The sequence below is a fragment of the Cupressus sempervirens genome, chromosome 3 (assembly GCF_028749045.1).
Source record: "Cupressus sempervirens isolate cs-2001-9-10 chromosome 3, ASM2874904v1, whole genome shotgun sequence".
In the NCBI taxonomy this organism is placed as follows: Eukaryota; Viridiplantae; Streptophyta; class Pinopsida; order Cupressales; family Cupressaceae; genus Cupressus; species Cupressus sempervirens.
In genome coordinates this window covers 65058322-65080380 of record NC_143120.1, presented here as the reverse complement: position 1 = coordinate 65080380, position 22059 = coordinate 65058322, and the positions used below count along the sequence as shown (strand labels likewise).

General features: G+C 35.4%; 1 protein-coding gene across 1 annotated transcript in view; it reads left to right on the top strand.

Annotated features, from left to right (window-relative positions):
* HYP1 (hyperosmolality-gated Ca2+ permeable channel 2.3) overlaps positions 1 to 9534 on the top strand; it is a 182811-nt gene extending 173277 nt beyond the window's left edge. The window contains exons 9-10 of the mRNA XM_089818387.1: positions 8630 to 8863; positions 9002 to 9534. Coding sequence (XP_089674513.1) covers positions 8630 to 8863; positions 9002 to 9160 — 393 coding nt within the window. The 3' untranslated portion in view covers positions 9161 to 9534. The remainder of the gene's footprint in view (positions 1 to 8629; positions 8864 to 9001) is intronic.
* The last annotated feature ends 12525 nt before the right edge of the window (positions 9535 to 22059 follow it).

Below are 22059 nucleotides of genomic sequence, written 5' to 3'. Positions count from 1 at the left end.
CTTTGAATGGTGTCATCCCAATGGACATGTGGTACGTGGTATTGTAACAATATTCCCCTAGGTGTATCCATTTGACCCATGCCTGTTGTGCCAAAACATATTTTCGAAGGTAACCTTCAAAGCCACTTATTCACAATCTTTGTTTGTCTGTCTATCTAAGGGTGGTAACTAGTACTTGGTGAAAATTTTGTCCTTACCAATCAAAACAGTTTTGTCCATAATATATTGATAAATCGCCCATCCCAATCACTGACAATGTTTTGGGGTAACCCATGCAAACAAAAAACTTCTCTAAAAAACAGATTGACAACCTATGCGGCCTAGAATTCGGAGGAGATAGCGAAGAAATGTGTGTACTTTGTCAGTCTATCAACCACCACGAAGATACAATCCTTTCTGTTCACCTTGGGAAGTCCAGTTATGAAGTCCATCAAGATACTTTCCTACTTCTGTTTTGAAATTGGCAAAGGTTGTAGTAACCCGGTGGGTAGAGTATGTTCGGATTTTTTCTAATGGAAGATTGCACACTCTCTTACATATTGCAATATGTCTCCTTTAAGACCTTTCCATGAAAACCTCTCTCTAAAATGTCTATAAGTTTTGAGGAAGCCCAAGTGTCCTGCCAAGGGTGAGTCGTGTACCTCCTTAAAGATTTTCTGCTTCAATTTGGATTCTGGCACTAAATATATCCAATTCTTACAATAAATGATGTCATCAACCACTTTCTACTGATCATCCTGGGTGTTGCTATCCATCAGCTCACAGGCAAATCTGATTTTGGAATATTCTACAAACAAATGTACTTTCTAGTCAGCTGAAATCTGGGTCAGTAAGCAGATGGCAAGTTTCCTGGACAAAGCGTTTGCAACCACATTGTTCTTTCCTTTCACATATTCAATGTCAAAATCAAAAGTCTAAACCTTGCTTACCCATTTTTGTTGCCTCTCGTTCAACTCTCATTGCTCCAGGAAATATCTTAGACTATTGTGATCCATACGAACGACAAACTTGGCACCCACTAGATACTGTCGGAACTTGGTTAGTGTATGTACGTTGGCCAACATTTCTTTGTCATAAATAAAATATAAGTGTTTTGTTTGCGTAAGCTTCCTGCTCTCATAGGCTATGGGGTGTCTATCTTGCATTAGTACCACGCCAATGCCCTCTTCCGATGCGCCGCATTCCAGAATGAACAGTTGAGTGAAATCAAGTAAAGCAAGTATGGGACAAGTACCCATTGCCTATTTCATCTTATCAAAAGTGAGTTGTGCCTTTTCATTCCACAGGTCCTTGTTAGATCCATTAAGGGTGCACTGAGTTGAGAGAATCCTTTAATGAGCATCCTATAATAACTACAAAGTTTGAAAAATCCTCGCAATTCTGTGAGCAATTTTGGAGGAAGCCAATCAAGGATAGCCTGAATCTTCTCCTAATGAACTTGAACTCCATATTTACTAACAACATGCCCCAGATACAATATTTTTGTCATACCGTATTCACACTTGGATCGCTTGGCGAACAAGGACTAGTCCTTCATGATCCATAGAGCTTCATCTAGATGCTTCAGGTGCTCTTCCCATGTCCTACTGTAAATAAGAATATCATCAAAAAAACACTAATAAGTACTTATGCAATTGTTTGTTGAAGATGCGATTCATGCATGATTGGAATGTAGCAGGTGCATTCGTTAATCCAAACAGCATGACCAGGAACTCATAATGCCCGTAGTGACAACAAAAAGCCGTCTTTTCCATGTCTTCCTCCCTCATGCAGATTTGATGGTATCCGGAATGGAAATCTATTTTTGAAAAATAGATTGTGCCATATAATTCATCTATCCTTGGAATGGGATATCTATACTTTATTTTTATTTTGTTCAGCACACGGTAGTCCACACACATGTGCATCATCTCGTCCTTTTTTACTAATACTACTAATGACGCAAAAGCGATAGAATTGGGACAGATCCATCCTTTCTCCAATAGTTCCTAAATCATCTTTTCGATCTCATCTTTGAATTTTTTGGGATGGCGGTAGGGTGTGGTTATGACAAGTTTGGCTCCTGCTCCCAACTCAATAGTATGTTCAAACCCTTGATGAGGCAGTATGCCAAGAGGAATGTCTATAAAAACTTTATCATGATCACTCAAAATATTCTGGAGATCATCCTAGGGAGTTGTCTGTTGCCCTTTTATAGGTTCCGCCGAGACAAAACAGTGTGCAGCCCAAGCAATGTCATTACGCTGAAAAATTGCTTCTATCCGATGTGCAAAAACTTCCTTCAGACCCTCATTTTCCATTCTGTAGAGAACAACCTTCTTTCCATCAACAACAAAAGTGAAGTCCATCCGTTTAAAGCTCTGAGTGTATTAATCAAGTGTCTCCGTCCACTATATGCCCAGAATAACTTCCCTATCATCGAGGTCCACTATGAAGAAATCCTCGGTCACCGTGTGTTTCGCCATTGTGATACTTAGCTGAGGAATAAGGTGTGTGCAGGGCAGAAGAGTACCTTCGGCAACCTTGACCTGGAATCCTGCGTGTCTCCATAGGTAGACCTCTTTGCTTCACCAGAGATGAGTTCATGAAGTTTAGAGTGGCCCCGCTATCGAGCATCACCATAACCCTTTGTCTTTGGAGGTTCCTCGTACACGAAATACCGTGCACCTTGGGCTACTAGCAAGGTCGATAGTTCCTCCTTGTCGTACCAATGCTGCAATACTTTCCATACAGTTCAAACTAACCAATTTGGCTAGGCATCTATGCCCAAGTTCCCATGGTCCCTTGCAGTTGAAACATAGTTTCTTCCTTCACAGCTCTTGTTTGGTAGCTTTGTCCAACGACGATTTCCTCAATAGAGGTTTGTTATCTCTGTCCCTTGGGAACATCGGTGGTTTGGAATGTGAGTAACCCCAAGAGGATGATGCCATACTCCGTGCCTTCTTAATGGCCTCCGACAGGTTGGCAAGATTGAACCTTTTTACCCAACCTTTTAGTGGTTTTGTCAATCCATCCATGAAAAGCACCATCTACCTTCTTTTAGAAATGTTCGTGACCAAAACAGAGAATTTCTAGAATTCTGCAATGTATTGGTCAACCGATCCAGTTTGCCTCAGCTATGCCAGATCTTTGAAATTGAGTTCCAGATCTTTACCATCAAACCGATCTATCAATCTCTTGGTGAATTCTGCATAAGTATTTATTTGATCAATGCCCCTATGTGATGGTGTCGTGATGCCACCATCATGCGCAACTCCCTCCAAGTGTAATGCTACAAATTTAATTGCTTCTTCTTGCATAGGATTAAGCTAGAAGTAAGTATTGGCCTTCATTACCCACACTTGCGCAGATATGGATCCGGATCCATTAAATGGAGACAAATTTACTTTACTCAACTTCCTTCTGAGGTCGTCGTTAAAATATCCTCGATTTCTGCCTCCTGAATCTCTCATTCTTAGATCTGCATAATCTTTGTAGGATATATCTTCCTCCAAATTCTCATTCTTCTAGTCTTCCCTCAGTTGTTCTTGCATTTCTTCAAATGTTGGTTACTTCCCTCCATGTGGTGCCTTTGTCCATGGGGGAAAAGATGGCATGGGAGGTCGAGAGTGTGCTAGAAGAGGGTTTGCTTTACCTGACACCGAGTCCACACTGTGACCATTTTGTTCGCTGGATATTTTATTGTCTGCCAACTTTTTGAGAGTTCCTTCCATGAGACGCTAAGTCTCATTGATCTGTGCCTGATTCCTCACAGTTCTCTCAGTAGTGCCATGAGATCGGCAACTGTGGACTCTAGTTCTGTAGCCATTCTATCAACGGAATGGGTTCTTCTCCTCTTCCAAGTTGGCACGATCAAAGCTCTGATACCACTGTGATGTTCCCGACCTCTGTAGGCGACTACAAAGACGATGTGATTGTATGGAGATGAATGACTGGGGTTTGTACGATAGTGCAGGCAGTGATATTATTGTTGTACAGTGACAAACAGGAATGTCGTACAATGGATGTTTGATGGCCGTACGATGTGGTTAGTGATGGGCGTACAGGAGGTGGAGGGCAAGAGGGCCGAATGGTAGATGGAAGCAGAAGGGGCCATACAGTGTAGTGGCCATATGGTAGAAGGTAGCCAATAAGGTCGTATGGATGGGAGGCATGAGATGTTCGTACGGTGGAACAAGGAAGGTCGTACGATAGGTTTTGATGGTGATACGGACGTTGCACTAAGCGGGGTGAAGGATAGATGGGGTGCAAATGGTAAACAAGTTCAATCATGCACCATAAACTATCAATCCTAAATTTGTCAAGTAACACCAGACAAAAATGCAAATTTGAACAAGAATATTCTTTAATTAATATTTGTCAAAAGATGGTGCTCCGATTTGCTAGATCCGAGCGAAGTGTTACAAGTGACGAAATAGGGTGAGGTTTTAAATCCCACCGAAACCAGAAATAGCCAAGTAGGGAAGATCTTTCTCTTTTGAAACGGCAAATTACAGAGAATTCGAACTGGAATTTGCAGTACAAATAAATAATCCAAATTGCATACCTATGACTACCTAGAAGCCGTGCTTAAATACCTGTCGAGAAGACTTCCCGAGGGTGTACAAAGATAGCGGACGGCTACACTTACCTATGGAAACAAAATTAAAATGGGTCCGAGATATTTTACATCAATCTGCCCATTAACAAAGTTTTGATTAATAATCTATTTTATGACGGGGATATTACAAACAAGTGCAAACCTCTTGCATTTCCAGTATACATCAAGCCTAACGAGTGTAAAGGTTTGTAGGATCTCTGATAGAGATTATAATTTCTCTAGTTACTGTTGCTTAACAGAAGATATCAAAAATGTCTGATATTTAAATATCAGACTGGATGTCTTGAAGTCTGATTCAATGTATGAGATCAGACTGTCCTTGATTTGAATTTTTACTGCTGTATATAGTCAACAGACAAAGTATATAGATCAGATTGTATTATCTTCGAGGCTGTGTAATCTCCTGATGTGGACTGAGTATTGCCAATGTAATTGATGCTCAGACCCATCGGCAGATATTGTATTAAATACATATGTGAAAGAGGACACGCCCCCGTAGGGTCATGACTCTACGTGGCCAATGGCCACATAGGGTCATGTCCCTACATGGGCATGTATGTAATACAAGTTTGTTTAATTTCAATGGAAACATCTTAATCGACCATTTGAATCGATTTCTAAATTTATTATAACTTTGCACGTTTAAATATATATATACACAAACATACATATGATCTTTGATATCACAAACATTATGACTTCTCTAATATATATATATATATATATATATATAAGAATAGAGACAGTCATATACTTCTTCTGAAGCTATATATTCAACAACGAGCTCATATCCACACTGAAGTTGCAAGTACACAGTCAAAACCTTGTAATTGCCTCTATGATCTTCTCTACAATTTTAGCATACATGGTGTCTTTGTTCAAGAGAAGATAGTATGTCTTTGGCACTTTATTCTATGTTGGTGTGGTCATAAAGCACTCATCAACAAGGTACGAGCCTAATTATGCCTGTCACATGCCAAAATTATCACATTAAACCTAATTTTCACAAGTGATGGTTTCCTCTCGGCCTGATCTAATTTTCTAATTTTATGATGTACCTTTTCAGTTCTGAATCTGATCTGTTCTACTTCTTGCAGCCTGGAAACCCTCGTGTCCCAAATTTGAATTGTTGCAACTAGTACCTGTAGACACCTAAAAATCTTTAGAAAATAAAGTATTTTTATTTTCTGAAAAAGTCCTGATGACATCATCATTTATTAATTAATTATTTAATTAATTAATTAATTTTTATGCCATTAAATCCCTTTATCTTAATTAAAAATATTTAATTAAGGAATCCCTCCCAAAAATGTTTAAATCTTATTTAAACATTATTTCCTTATTTATTAATTATTTAATTAATAAATTGACCAAAAAATCCAAAATAAATAAAAAATTTATTTTTTGCCCAAAACTTGGCCAATTTCCTTAAGACCACTAACCTCTTCCAAAATCTTCTAATCCTTCTTTAATTTTAATTAAAGGCTAATCCCATCATTTCCTACCCCTAACCCCAACTCAAAATATTTAATTAAGATTAAATATTAATCCTCATGTTTATTAAAAAAGTTTTAATAAATATCTCCTCAACCCAAACCCTTGAAATAAATAAAACTTTATTTATTTCCTAAAAATCTAAATTATCCTCATCCTAAGAAGTTCTAGACTCTTCTAGAAAGTCTTCATCCTTATCCTAGGAAATTCTAGACTATTCTAGAAAGTCTTTATCCTCATCCAAAGTCTAGACTCTTCTAGAAGATGTCTTTAAACCTAATCCTAATCCCCTCCTAACCTTGTCACATTCCCTAAACATGGGTTAAGAATTACTAACCCAAGCCAAAGTTAACAAATATCTCCTCCTTCACCCACCCTCATTAAATGCCATCCACTTGCCTATCCCTAAGCTAATCCTAAACCATCCCAATCCATCCTCTAATCATTTGCACAAGCCTAAACAAGCTTAAAACCTTCCTAATCAAGTCCAAGTCAAAATTGCTCTCATCACCCTCAAAATATATCAACCATAAAACTTTATGAAGTCCACTAGGTCATAAATGACTCTTGCAAGCCCTTTCATTGCTCTTACAAGTCATTATGAGGGTCTTTATGAAGATTTTATCCCTTGAGCCTCCTTTGTTGACTCATCCTTCCCCTTTCCTCCATCCTCTCACCATGTGACATGTGTCACTCTTTGATTGGCTATAAGGAAGCACAATCCATGTGCTCTCTTCTCATGCAATCTGAGCCCTCCATGAACTTTTTCCCATCCTTGCATCTTAGCCCTCAATCCCTCAAGCCTCTTGCCTATAAATTGGATCCTTCCCCTTTGCAAAATAACACAATCCATGAAGTAAAGTCATAATGCCATTTTGAGAAGCCATTTTACATCAAAACCATACACTCACACCCAAATTCCAACTCCATTTGAAGCCCTTTTTGAAGCATAAGCTTGAGCATACATCCTATCTATTTAGACAAAGCTACTCAACAAGAGAGCTTCTCATTGAGAGAGCCCATTAATGGCTCATATTCTCAATTGAGAGCTCATCTTAGTCTATTTTGAAGTTTATGAATTTTGTTTAGTTTGTAGAAGCTTTATTTAAATTTGGTTTCTATTAGCATACTAACATTACTCATATACAGTACCAGGAGTGTATGTTTGGCTGTAGATGTGCATGATACTGATGTCTAGTGTCTCAATTGGCTCAGATCTGCTTCCAGAACTGAAAATGACAATGACAACCTGAAAAATTAATTCCTCCTATAGTAGTCTCTGAAAGAAATAATATTTCAGACCCTTGGAAGATCTTCCACTCCTATAGGCCCTTTGAATTACAAGTATTTTTGGTCCCTACAACCTGCAAATCTCACCCTGTATGTTAGAGCTCTGTAAATTCCAAATCTCCACCGTAAAAATGCCTAAAGATCTCCAAAACTTTCCCAAATGTCTTTTTATTCATCTCCACCCTAATTCCACTTTTAAGGTTTCTCATGATTCAATAATTTATGTAATCCTCTCCGAGTTCAATGTACCTCCTCATGGGCCCTTCAAATTGATTTTATTTGAATTATTTTAAAAACAACCTTGTCTCCTTTTATTTTCTCAAGTTATTGTATTAAATTATAAAGTGACTATAATGAAATATTTTATTTTATTTAATTAAAACAAAAAAGTTAGTACTTCAATATTTTATTTTTATTCTGAAACCATCCACCTGATCTCATTAGCTGAAAACTTACAATGCGCCTCTTTAATAAATAGCAAGCGAACTTCCAATCTTCTGAAAAATAGGAGACTATATTTTGAAGTTTTGAACATTTGAAATGGCTCATAATTTTCCCTGCAAGGTTCCAAAAATCTGGTTGGGTTCCTTATTCACTGTGCTGACCTACAGAACCCTTGATAGTAGATCAACCATGCTAAAAGTAGAACTACCCAAGAAAGGGACATTACGTACAGAATTTTGTATATCACTTCTATTACCTATTTCCATTTAACAGAATATCACATATTTATAAGAATTTGGTTTCTTACATTAAATGAAACCTCCTATAAAATTCCCCGTGTAAATCCCTATAAGTTACAATCACTTTTTTTTCTATTGAATATAAAGTATCAAAAACAACTGTGCTTATTGTTTTAGCACCGAAGAGTTCTGCAAGATCAATAAATGACATACATACGCATCATAATCTGCTATAGTACTATACCAAGATATACAACTTAAATCCAAATAGGACGCTGATTACAATACAAAAGGGGATAACAGCTGAATGTTAACTGTTTGATGAAATGCATACAAGTTACAAAGAAAAGATATTGCAAACTTGGAACAATATTTCCTAGTAGGGTTGTTACACTTTGAATCCACATTTTCTTTAGAATTCTATACATAATTAATTTAAAAAGTGATTTATTTCTTTTTCACATGCGAATCTTCCCTATCATACTGGTATTTGAAACTTTCATCTGTTAAAAATTAAGCTATTAACTGGTATATGCTTACTCGTGTTGTATGAATTTTGCAGCTGTTGAATGTTTACTCGCCTAAATTTGAAACTGCTGGCCAATTTTGGCCTATTGTGCATAGCTGTACGATATTTTCATTGATTTTCATGCAAATAATTGCAATTGGAATATTTGGACTGAAGAAACTTCCTTTCGCTTCCGGCTGGGTAATACCTATGTGTATAATTACTCTTCTCTTCGACAACTATTGTCGGAAACGATTTCTGCCTATGTTCAAGAACTATCCTGCAGAGGTACTTGTTGCTCATAACACATCTGTGATAAGCTTGTTTTTGTTACCAGATATAGAAATAAGCATAAATGTCTAGGCATACTTAATATTAAGCAATTGACTTTCTGAATATTAATGCCAAAAATGTGCACCCTTGAAGGTTTTGATAAAAAGGGATAGGGCAGATGAAAGAAATCCAGATATGGGTAAGTTTCTTGAAAGTCTGGCTAACGCATATCGTGACCCAGCTTTGCAACCAGTTCAGTTTTCAACTAATGGGAATGACAACAAAACTTCTCTCCTAGACCCAGATGTGTGAGTTGCAGTTTGGAATTGCTACATTGCGTGTCCTCTCTGAAATAACTCAGGTTTGAAACTTCACAACACTCAAGTTTGTAAATGTTCTTTAATGCTGTATCAGCATGATTGTCTATAAGAGGCAGAGCAGTTGACATTAAACCATTGAATCCTCATTGTTTATTTTTCCCCAATTTGTTATTTTTATGGTGGTATGTCTTCCATTTACTACTTATGAATTGCTTGGGAGTTGTGTTGGGAATGAGCATCATCCTAAAATCTCCTGTTGTCAGTCAACGGTGTTCAAATTCATTGCTTATATTGTATTTGGATTACTTATCAGGTCCTAAATACTTGATTTTTTGAAGGCATTATATTGAAGAATTTTCAAGTGTATTTTATCTTGTGCAAAATGGGTTGTCACTCGCACATTAATTTGTTACATCATTTATGTTAAAATGAGACTGCAGGTTCATTGTCATGCGTTAAGACTTTGAATAATTTGTTATTTGTTTGCTTCAACCATTCATTGTAAAGTTCAATAATTGCAGAAGCAATGGTATAAAACAAATCAACTTCATTTGGCTTCATCCATGCCCAAAGCTCAGGGCTGAATATTTTGTAATGAACATCTAATGAACCATAGTGGACTGGAGATGCATCCCCAGTTCTCGGTTAGTAAGTTCATTTGCCGTAATTGGAAACTTGATTTTTAGAGCTGAAGACTGATAATGTTCTGTGAATAAAACTGGGTTATTGAAAGTAGAATTGAAGCTTCGGTATTAGACGATTTGAAAGTATCATTAATTTTCATGATGCAATGATTTAGACAGTGTTCGATACTTTGATAACATATGAGAACCTTCACCAATGTTTTCGATATATCACAAAAAAGATATTTACCACGATAATACTTTTTGACTACGTTTTCATTGAGCTTACATTCTTACCACGGCAACCTTACGATTAGTGATACTAAGAACCAAGTCCATAGTTTAAACAAATTGATTCAAAATATACCGATTATGTCATACAAAAGAAAGAAACAATAAAGAATAGAACTATTTCGTATAGATAAGGCTTCATATTGTTAGGTTCGAAGGTAAAGGAAAAAATATATTGTAAAACAAGAGCTCTGATACAGTTAAAAAAAAATTGATAGATTTTCTCTATAATTGAAGAAAGATGCACACAGATTTAATAATTATGGAATTCAGTCTTGACATAATAACTTTTTAATTGATTCACTGTATTTATAATTTGTTATTACTATTAAAAAAATAATAATAATATTTAACACAATTTACTAATTTAAGATTAAAAAGGTATGTATCAATTTAAGTATAATTTTTTTATGTTAGGCCACTTCGTATTATGAATTAATATTTGACTTGGTTTATTCTTTGAAAAGTTCCATTAGTAGGAAGAGTTATGGTAATGTTTAAATAAGCAATTCAAATTTATAAGGTTATATAAGTTTTTTAAAACTTTAGATCATAATTTTGTTAATAGTATTGTGAAACTTTTTGGATTGATAATATTTTAATAAATTAATTTTACATATTATAAAAAGCATAATCTCAATAATAGCTATTAGTAATATATTGTTTAAATAATAAAAGTTTAGGCCTCAAAGTAATGTCCTCCTATATAAACTTTAGAGACAATTTAAACTTATTAGCATGTAATTCATGAATTAATTTAAATTTAAATTTAAGAATAAAAAAATACATGTGAGAACCTACTAAAATGATCCTAATTAAAAAATATGAATGCACAAAACCAAAACTAAATACTTACTAACATGTAAGACTAAATGCTTACATAAAACGATGTAAACGGAGAGAAGTCAGCATCCTACTCATATAATACCTTTTACTTTAACACTAGGAATAAAGATTATGCTACTTTTTCTCTATAGACACTCTTTTTAACACTAGGAATAAAGATTATGCTACTTTTTCTCTATAGACACTCTTTTTAAACGATGAAAGCTTTATCACTTGTACTTAAAAGAGAACATTCTTCAACATCAACGAAATATTTTCTAAATATTTCTAAGATGGGTTAGAAAAAGCTTTTCCTAAGATATTAGTGACTATCTAAGTAGCACTTTTCTATCAGAGAATAAGGTTTTCTTTTCTTTTCTAAACCAATGCCCACCCACTATTAACAAAGTTGTTGACCAAAGGGAAAAGATTGTTGAACTCACTCCATAGCAACATTTTATGGGAGAGAATAACAGTATTTTAAAAAGTAACTAAAATTTAATTTAATTGTGTATGATAAATAATGAATTGGAAATAAATATTTTATAATAATTTTATAAGATTTTCAATATAAAATAATTAAATTAATTTTTAAAATATTTTTTTATTTTAATAGAATTTAAATATATAATTTTTAGATATCCCACAAAATAAATTTTCATTTAGAAATTTATTGATATAAATAGTTAAAATATGAACTCAAAATATAACTTACTTTTAATTCAAATATTTCAAAATAAATCATGTTAATAATTTTAGATGTCTTAAAATTGACTTTTCAATGAAATGCTGATTTATATAAAGAATTAAAAAATTGACAACATAGGATTTTAATTAGAGAGCTTTATTGTAGTATGTAAGATATCATATTCTTTCACACAGGTGATAGGTATAGTGCATACAAGCCTTTTTTTTTTAAATCTAATTGCAAGTGGTAGTTGTTTGAGGCAATAATGGAAAGAAATGATAGAAGAAGATTTAGAAAATGAAAGTTCATCTTTATATCAATGAAATGAAATCAAGCCTTTTTTTAAAAATTTAATTGCAAGCGGTAGTTGTTTGAGGCAATAATGGAAAGAAATGATAGAAGAAGATTTAGAAAATCAAAGTTCATCTTTATATCAATGAAATGAAATGTCAGTCAAATATCATATTACGTTCTATAATAGAGTGTAAAAATGTTATTTAATAGTTAGTGATAGTGTAAAAATGTCACTTCATAGTTAGTATTCTGGAATGTACTAGAATTTGTAGATTTGTAGAGAAGTGCATCGATATGCAGAGAATGGGAAATACATGTTTTTTCACTATCATTTCTAGATTTTCTTAGGAGAGAAGAAAAAAAAAAAAAAAAAAACAAGCCTTTTAATAATCAGGGATACAACTCTTTGAAAAGGCTAGGTGAAAAAGCTAACCTCCATAAAAAAAAAAAAAAAAATCCAAAAGTAGCCATGCTACTGATTTATAATAAACTAATGACATTTAAATTAATAAAACATTTTGAGAGAAAATCAATATACCTACAACAATATGGGCAGTATCAAATTAACATGTACTTAATGTGGAAAAAAAGAATAAACTATGAGATGATAATCTTAAACAGTGTTGATAGAAAAACAATGCAGTTGGGCATTATTCGAAAATTTCTTTCTCTGTGCTTTAATAATGGTTTCAACTTGTCAATATTTTGCAACTTTTCCTGTAGTAGAGAGCTTTGCATGCGGTGGATGTAATAAATTTTGATTTTGTGCGTTCAGGCTCTTTCGCTATAGGCCTATGGTCAATGAGACTTTTTCGCTAATATCTGGATAACAATGCTTCCCTTGTTTTGATAAAGTTGAGATTTATCTCTATTTCCGAACTTGTTCTCTTAGCTAAGCATTCTAAACTAGAAAACCTATGCTAGCCTCACATCACTTTATTTTAAAATGATGGAATATCATGTGTTTGACTTGTATTTTTATAGTTTTTGGACAATAATAGTGATGATGAATGGCACACACCTAATGGAGTCTTGTGAGTTGTAGATTATTTTATTATTATTGCATATTTGAGGTTTGGAAGAAAAAAAGTTGGTATAAGAGTTTTTTAAAGTGTTCACTATAAGAGTTTTGGGAAAGAAATTTTTTAAATGATTTCTTAGAACAAATACCTCATTATTAGATTGACGAGTACCAATGAAGACTAACATAAAATTTGACATATTTTGGTCGTAAGGGTGTAAGAACGAAAAATAAACAACTTCTTATGTGATTGGATGTTCATTTTATGCATTGCAAAAATTATAATTAAAGTCCAATTGTTGTGCAATGAATAATTTAAAATTTTCAAAAAAAATATATAAGTGGTGGAAAAGGTATGTTGGAAGGGGGATGCAAGGGTCACAAGTCCTTGTAACCCTAGACTTGACGAAGGGTACTTCCCTTAACAACACAAACACAAGAAAAATAAAGAACTAACAAGTTGCAACAATAGTAAATGGTTGCTTATTATTTCTGAAATTATGGAATTGCAAATTTCATAAATATGACATGCATAGCCACATGGGTATTTTCCTTACAATATTTTGTAAGCCAGAGTCACCATAAACATCCATTAGAACTGTCATAGACAACCCTATGGGCCTTCTTTATATAGGAAATTTTTCATCGCCCAAGAAAATTTTAGAATTTAACCCTAGAGCCTAAGGTTGGCCAACCCTAAAATATTATCATTATTCATATTTTATTATGTTAGATTAGGCCCCCAACAACTTTTAGAACTCAAAAGGAATTTTATTTTCACGCATTTGAGGTGGTGAGACTTTCGAAGACCATAACCCATCACCAGTTGCTCTAATTGACTATTATGACATCATTTTAGAAATGCCACAAATTGCTTTACAATGCATATATTGCACAAGCTCCAGTCAATAGAGTGTTGCAGTAGCAGAGCGAGAAATAGAATAAGAAAGGTTTATGTTTTGTGTATTTTAAATTTAATGTTTTCAATAAACGTCCTACATGTGGTGGCATACCTAGAGTAGCAGTTCGATGAGCTCTCCAGATATAGCCACCTAGGACCGGGTGTAGATTCTTTAAATTAGAATAGTTTTAATGATTGTCAGATTCCAATAATAGGTAGTAGGCAGTTTCGGATTCTTATCCTTTTCTTGGATAGAAGACAGAAAAACATGTGGCCTACTGCATGATTGTCAGATTCCAATAATAGGTAGTAGGCGATTTTCGGATTCTTATTCTTTTCTTGGATAGAAGACGAAAAAAACGTTTCTCATCCTTTTATTAGAAAAGGAGAGTTAGTTTTAAATAAGCCGGTTGGCTATGTAAGAGATTCATTCGAATTTGGGTAATAGAGAAAGTTCAGTTTTTGCCTTAGAAAGGATATAGATAATCGACTATGGAGTTTGGCAGCAATTCGATCTTGGTCTCTCTTGTCAAAGTGCAAATATATTTTCTTTGAGGACATTCCGGGTTAAAGATCTTGGTGTGCGGGTGAAGATAAACTATGGAGATTTATATATTCTGATAAATCCAATCTTGAGTTTGGTCAGAGTTCGATCCCGACTGATTGATGTCGTGCCCCTTGAAGTAACTCAGTTGAGTGAGTATTCCTCCTGAGCTTTCCAAGGTGTGGCTCTGCATCATTTTTGGTATCAGAGCCCAGCAAAAGGTTTGGGAAAAAGTAGTTGTGTATATGTTTGTGTGATTGTGAAAGATTGAGAGAAATAGTCTGAGAAGAAGTCCAGGAGACTAGATAAGAAGAAAATAACCTAGCTGAGGAATGATGGGACAAGAAGAAGCAGCTTTATTGTATCTTTTTAGAAGGTATCGGCAGAGAAAGGATTATAAACAGAAGGAGATAGAGGAAAAGAAGAAAAGAGAGAAAGAAGAAAGGAGAAAACAAAGAGAAGAGCTAAGCAAGATAGAAGAGGAGATAAACAATTTGAGAAGGAGACTTGAGGAGAATGACGCTAAGTTGAAAGAGAATAAAGCTAAGTTGAAAGAAGTGCAGCAAGAACACAAAGTGCAGCAACAAGAAGTGCAGCAAGTATCTCTTGACGAGAGCAGTAACAAGACAAGCCCTATTGGATTTGAATGCAAACAATCTATGGTTGGAACAGTAACATGTCCTTTGAAAATAGAGAAGAGTACAATGCTAGAAGGTACTCCTATGAAAAAGATTTTGGAGGCTGAGGATAAGAAGGAAGAAGTGATTCAAAGCACACAGCTAGAGGATGAAGAGTTAGATCAAGAAGAGGAAAACAATCCATTAGAAGGGCATAGACAGCAGGTGAATGTTGGTGTAGAAACTAAGAGTGAACAACATGAGGTTGTTGTTGAACCTTGTGAGGAAAAGGTTCTTGCAGATGAAGAAGAGTTGGTGACAGGTGTGGTTGCAGACAATATTTGCCCAGATGATGGAGATGTTGACACAAATGATCAGAAAGGAAAAGATGTAGTGCAAAGATCAGATGCTGAAGAGAAGACTATTGATGACAAGAATGAAGCATTTGTTGATCATTATGATGCTCTAGAGATATACAAACGAGAAGCAGATGTTGGTATGATAATTTGGTATTTTTATGCAGGTGATACGAGGCTGTTAAATATATTTGTTCCAAGATTCGACACAGGTACCATGGAAGGTATTCATTCTACAGTTTGGAATCAGAATGTTCTGGCAAATGGCATCAATTCCATCATTCTTATGGTGACATTATTGCTTACATACAATTGGAAACTCCGGAAAAAGATTGCAGCAATTCAATGGGACTTGAATTTTTCTGTCCCCGGGAGTATGATGCAGGCGCATCTCATTACTAAATCATTTCAAAGGTCCAAGATTCTCCATATATTTTAAATGGTCAATTTTAATAATTTAGGATTATGTCTTAGTGGATAGAATTAGGTGTTTTATTAAATAAATGTTATAGTTTTTAGTCGGATATGTTAGAGAGTTAGAGGAAAGGGTTAATGATGTTAGTGTCGGTTTTAGAAAGGATAAAATTAGTAATAGAAATGCCATGTGGTCAATAATTAAAAGAATCTCATCAGAAAGTTGGTGGCAATTTTAAGAGTGTTCATAATGACGAAAAAATGGCTATGGAATAAAAGAAACCGTTTCATATTCCTTCTATTTGGAGGAAATTCGGTTTTCTTTAAAAAGCCAATCCTATTCTTAGCAGTTACAAGAATATCCATGATTGCTGCATGGTATTGATGGTAAAGCATCTTTCAGATTCCTATTCTTAGCAGTTACAAGATATCCATGATTGCTGCATGGTATTGATGGTAAAGCATCTTTCAGATTCCTATTCTTAGCAGTTACGAGAATATCCATGATTGTTGCATGGTATTGATGGTAAAGCATCTTTCAGATTCCTATTCTTAGATGGAAAAGAAAACGTTTTTATTACTACTGGACAGCAAGGCCAGTCAGACTTTGGTTATTAAAAAGCCAATCTTTTATGTAAAAAATGATTCGAACTTGGGAAGGAATGGAAGTTTTATGTCTCCTTTGGTCTCCTATGTTTTTTTTCAAGATTATGGTTCTACTGTTATGCTTCATATATTTTTCATGGCAATCAGTTTAGGGAATAACAATTGCAGAAAAATGTACTCTGATGCAGGGTCAATATCTCGAGTTTGAACCGTTGGATTTCTCTCAAATTTTTATATGTTGATTGAAACCTAGTTATGCCAAATATCAACGGTTGGATTGAGTAAATATTTTCTGGTTCAAAATTTATTCATGTCTGAGTGCAGGTCTATCCGAAGGCAGCAAGAAGATATTTTGGGGGATTTTATTTTCAAAGTTTTGTTTATTGAATCTGATTTTAGTGTGTGTGATCCTGAAGGTTGTAGATTCCCCTTGAAGAAACTCAGTTGAGTGACTGATTCCTCCTGAGTTTTCCAAGGTGTGGCTCTGCATCATTTTTGGTATCAGAGCCTTAGAGAATCATTTTTGGTGATTGAAGCCTTAGAGAATCATTTTGAATGTGAGAAAGTTTCAGAGTCGCAGCAAGTTAAATTGGCCAAGTCCAGAATGAAGGGAGCAGCCCTTACATGGTGGAATTTCGTGCAAGAAGAAAGGGTAAAGGAAGATAAGAGGAAGATCTGTTCATGGAAGAAGATGGTGTCAATGATAAGAGAGACGTATCTCCCTGAAGACTATGAGGTACAGTTGCATCAGAAAAGGCAGAATCTCAGACAAAGGGATATGGATGTCTGTACTTATACAAAAGAGTTTCAGAAGTTAAGTCTAAGGTCAAAATTTGCAGAACCTGAGAGTATCAAGGTAGCAAGATACCTAAATGGTTTGAGGATGAACATACAAGAAGAGTTGCAGTTGTTGAGTCCAAACACCGTCGCTAAATGCTATCAGCTGGCTTTGAACATGGAAGAGAAAATCAAAAGGAGACAAGAAAATAATAACAGAGGCAGAGGAAGACAACCATTCAGAGGAAGAGGTACATTTCCAGGAAGGAGTTCAAATTTTCAGCCACAACCGGAGATGCATAATGAAGTTAATAAGTTTGATAATTTCAGAGGAAGTTTCACAGGTAGAAGGCCAAATTTCAGGGGAAGATCACCAGGAAGGACAAATGGACCAATAAGATGCTACAACTGTAATCGGGAAGGTCATATGGCACACAAATGTCCAGCAAAAGCAAGCTCTAGTACTCATGGTGAAAGGAGAATACACCTGGCACAAGAAGCGGATTTACAAGAAGATTCAGACAACCATGGTTATCCGGAAAAAGGGGAAGCACTTATGATGAGAAGAACACTGTTGAAAAGGCCTGTTAGAGAAGAACCACCACAAAGGAAGTCCATTTTCAGAACTACCTGTATATCTGGAGGAAAAGTTTGTAAGGTACTAGTAGACTCTGGTTCTACAGAAAAATTTGTGTCTCGTGAAATGGTGGAAAAGTTGAAGCTACCAAGAATGCAACACCTGTATCCTTATAGAATATCTTGGTTAAATAAAGGGCAGCATACTATAGTAGAAGAGCAAGCTTGGGTGGAATTTCAGATTGGAGCCTATAAGGACAAATTATTGTTTGATATTGTTAACATGGATGCATGCCATTTACTTTTCGGCAGACCCTGGCAATATGATCTCAAGGCACATCATGATGGAGTGAAGAATACATATACCATTACAAAGAATGGAAAGGTCATTGAACTGATACCTTTAGTTGAGCCAAGTCAAGAAGAAGCAAAAGCCGCATAAGCCAAAGTTATGGTGATGGGTAAGAAAGAATTCTTGAAAGAAGTGAAAGAAAAGAAGAGCCCACTCTTTACACTGATTCCTGTACTCAAGGACAAATTGCAGAATGATGCTGAAAATTAGACTAAGGAAGAAAATTCAGAGATGGAGTCTTCAAACTTGAAGGTGGAAGTGATAGAAAAGAAGAAGAAAAAAGTACCTGACGAAGTGGAACCAATTCTGGACAAGTACAAAGAAATTATAGCTGATGGAATACCAAAAAGTCTCCCACCAGTGCGAGAAATCAGTCATTGTATTGATCTCATACCAGGATCAACATTACCCAACAAAGTGGCATATAAACTAACACCACAACAAAATGAAGAAATGGCCAGACAAATTGGAGAGTTGCTCGAGACTGGTTTGATTGGTAAAAGTCTAAGCCCATGCGTCGTACCTGCAGTCCTAGCACCAAAGAAAGAAGGAACATGGAGATTATGCACAAATTCAAGAGCCCTGAACAAGATCACTATAAGGTACAGATTTCCAATGCCTAGAATAGAAGATTTACTGGATTGTTTAGGGAAAGCAAGATATTTTTCAAAGATTGATTTGAAAAGCGGGTATCATCAGATAAGAATTAGGCTAGGAGATGAATGGAAAACAGCATTTAAGACAAATGAGGGATTGTATGAATGGAAGGTAATGCCATTTGGATTGTCTAACGCTCCTAGTACGTTTATGAGGCTTATGAATGAAGTTTTGAAGGATTTTACAGGGAAGTTTGTGATCGTATATCTAGATGACATTTTGGTTTTCAGCGAAATAAAAGAGGAGCATCTGAAACACATAGATTTGGTGTTGAGAAGGTTACAAGAGGAAAAGCTAATGATCAATATTGAGAAGTGTAGTTTTATGCGAGAGGAACTGACATACCTTGGCTTTGTGATCTCAAAGGGAACACTCAAGATGGATCAAGATAAGATAAGTGCAATTCTTTCTTGGCCAACTCCCAGAACTATTGTAGCAGTTAGAAGTTTTCATGGTTTAGCCACTTTCTACAGAAAGTTTATCAGAAATTTCAGCTTGATTTGTGCACCTATTTTGAACACCATAAAAGGAGGCCAAAAGTGTAAATTTGTTTGGATAGAAGAAGCCAATAAAGCCTTTGAACTTCTTAAGAAAAAAGTGGCCCGACAACCAGTCCTGGCATTTCCTGATTTCAATAAAGTCTTTCAGATAGAATGTGATGCAAGCAACATAGCCATAGGAGGTGTTCTTAGTCAAGAGGACAGACCAGTAGCCTTTTTCAACGAGAAGCTCAATGAAGCCAAACAGAGATATTCATCATACGATTTGGAAATGTATGCACTTGTTCAATCCCTGAAGAAATGGAGACACTATTTTCTACCCAGGGAATTCATTGTATACACAGATAACCAGGCACTTAGTTTCATAAACAGTCAAGAGAAATTGAATCATAGGCATATGAAATGGGTGGAGACATTGCAAGCATTCACATTTTTTATCAAGCATAAGAAGGGAGTAACAAATAAGGTTGCTGACACATTAAGCAAAAGAACTTTGACTACGTCACAAATTCAGTTGGAAACTACAGGTATTTCAAATCTGAAAGGTATGTATGTTGATGATGCTGATTTCAAAGACATTTATCAAGCATGTATTAATCTGGATGAAAGGTACAATAGAGAATATTTTGATTTTCTGGTTCAAGAAGGATTATTGTTCAAAGGAGGACAACTTTGCATCCCAAAGTGTTCAATGAGAGATAATATCATACAGGAGAAACATAGTGGAGCATTATCTGGTCATTTTGGACTGGATAAGACTTTAGAGTTGGTTCGTAGACACTATTTTTGGCCAAAGTTACAAAAGGATGTGCGAAAGTTTGTGGAAGAATGCACCATTTGTCAGAAAGGTAAAGGTAAAAGTACCAATGCAGGATTATATCAGCCCTTACCTATTCCTTCACGACCATGGGAAAGTATTAGTATGGATTTTGTTATGGGATTACCAAGAACTCAGAAGGGGTATGATAGCATTTTTGTTGTTGTGGATAGATTCAATAAAATGTCACATTTCTTACTGTGTAAATCCACCAAAGATGCATCATACATTGCAGATTTATTTTTCAAGGAGATAGTGCAAATTCATGGACTACTACTAAATATTGTTTCAGATAGAGATGGCAGATTTGTGGGTCATTTTTGGAGGACTCTTTGGAAGAAACTTGGCACAAATTTATCATTTTCATCTGCATATCATCCACAGACCGATGGCCAAACAGAAGTTGTCAACAGATCTTTGGGTAATCTATTGAGATGCCTTACAAAACAACATGGAGAAAAGTGGGATTTCGTACTTGCTCAAGCTGAATTCTCATAAAATGATACAGTGAATAGAAGCACAGGGAAATCTCCATTTCAAATTGTGTATGGTACACATCCAAGAGGAATTCTCAAGCTGAGGGAACTTCCAAATACTTTTCCAAGTAGTTCACATGCTGAAGAATTTGCTGAAGCTATTAAAGAGGTCCAAGATCAAGTCAAGTTGTAGCTACAGAATTCAAATCAAAAGTACAAAGAAGTTGCTGATCAGAAAAGAAGAGAAGTACAATTCGAAGTTGGTGATTTAGTATGGGCATATCTGAAGAAAGAGAGGTTACCTCAAAGGAAGAATACAAAGTTACTACCTAAGAAAGTTGGCCCTTGTCAAATTCTGGAAAAATATGGACATAATGCTTACAAAATTCAGTTACCTACAGACATTGGTATTTCACCCATATTCAATGTTTGTGATCTCACACAATACAGAGGTTCTGAAACACAAGTTGTACATGAAGATTCAGTAACAGAAGATCTGCAACAACTACCTAAACCAGCACCACCTCAGTTGGAGAAAATCCTAGATACAAAAATAAAGAAAACTCACAGACGACAATACACTCAGTATCTAGTCAAATGGAAGAACAAACCAGTGACAGAGGCTATTTGGATGGATGAGCAACAAATTAGCAAACATGGTTCATCAGTTCACGATCTCATCTCAAGTGGACTTGAGATTCTTTCTACAGGGGAGTATGCTGCAGTAGCAGAGCGGGAAATAGAATAAGAAAGGTTTATGTTTTGTGTATTTTAAATTTAATGTTTTCAATAAACGTCCTACATGTGGTGGCATACCTAGAGTAGCAGTTCGATGAGCTCTCCAGATATAGCCACCTAGGACCGGGTTTAGATTCTTTAAATTAGAATAGTTTTAATGATTGTCAGATTCCAATAATAGGTAGTAGGTAGTTTCGGATTCTTATCCTTTTCTTGGATAGAAGACAGAAAAACATGTGGCCTACTGCATGATTGTCAGATTCCAATAATAGGTAGTAGGCGGTTTTCGAATTCTTATCCTTTTCTTGGATAGAAGACGAAAAAAATGTTTCTCATCCTTTTATTAGAAAAGGAGAGTTAGTTTTAAATAAGCCGGTTGGCTATGTAAGAGATTCATTCGAATTTGGGTAATAGAGAAAGTTCAGTTTTTGCCTTAGAAAGGATATAGATAATCGACTATGGAGTTTGGCAGCAATTCGATCTTGGTCTCTCTTGTCAAAGTGCAAATATATTTTCTTTGAGGACATTACGGGTTAAAGATCTTGGTGTGCGGGTGAAGATAAACTATGGAGATTTATATATTCTGATAAATACAATCTTGAGTTTGGTTCGAGTTCGATCCCGACTGAATGATGTCGTGCCCCTTGAAGTAACTCAGTTGAGTGAGTATTCCTCCTGAGCTTTCCAAGGTGTGGCTCTGCATCATAGAGGTTTAACCCATTTTTGAAGCCTCTCAAGCCTTCACAATTGAGTTCAAAGTTATAATACCTTGCTACCAATACTGAAAGTTTTTTAACTTCACAATTAGACTTAATATT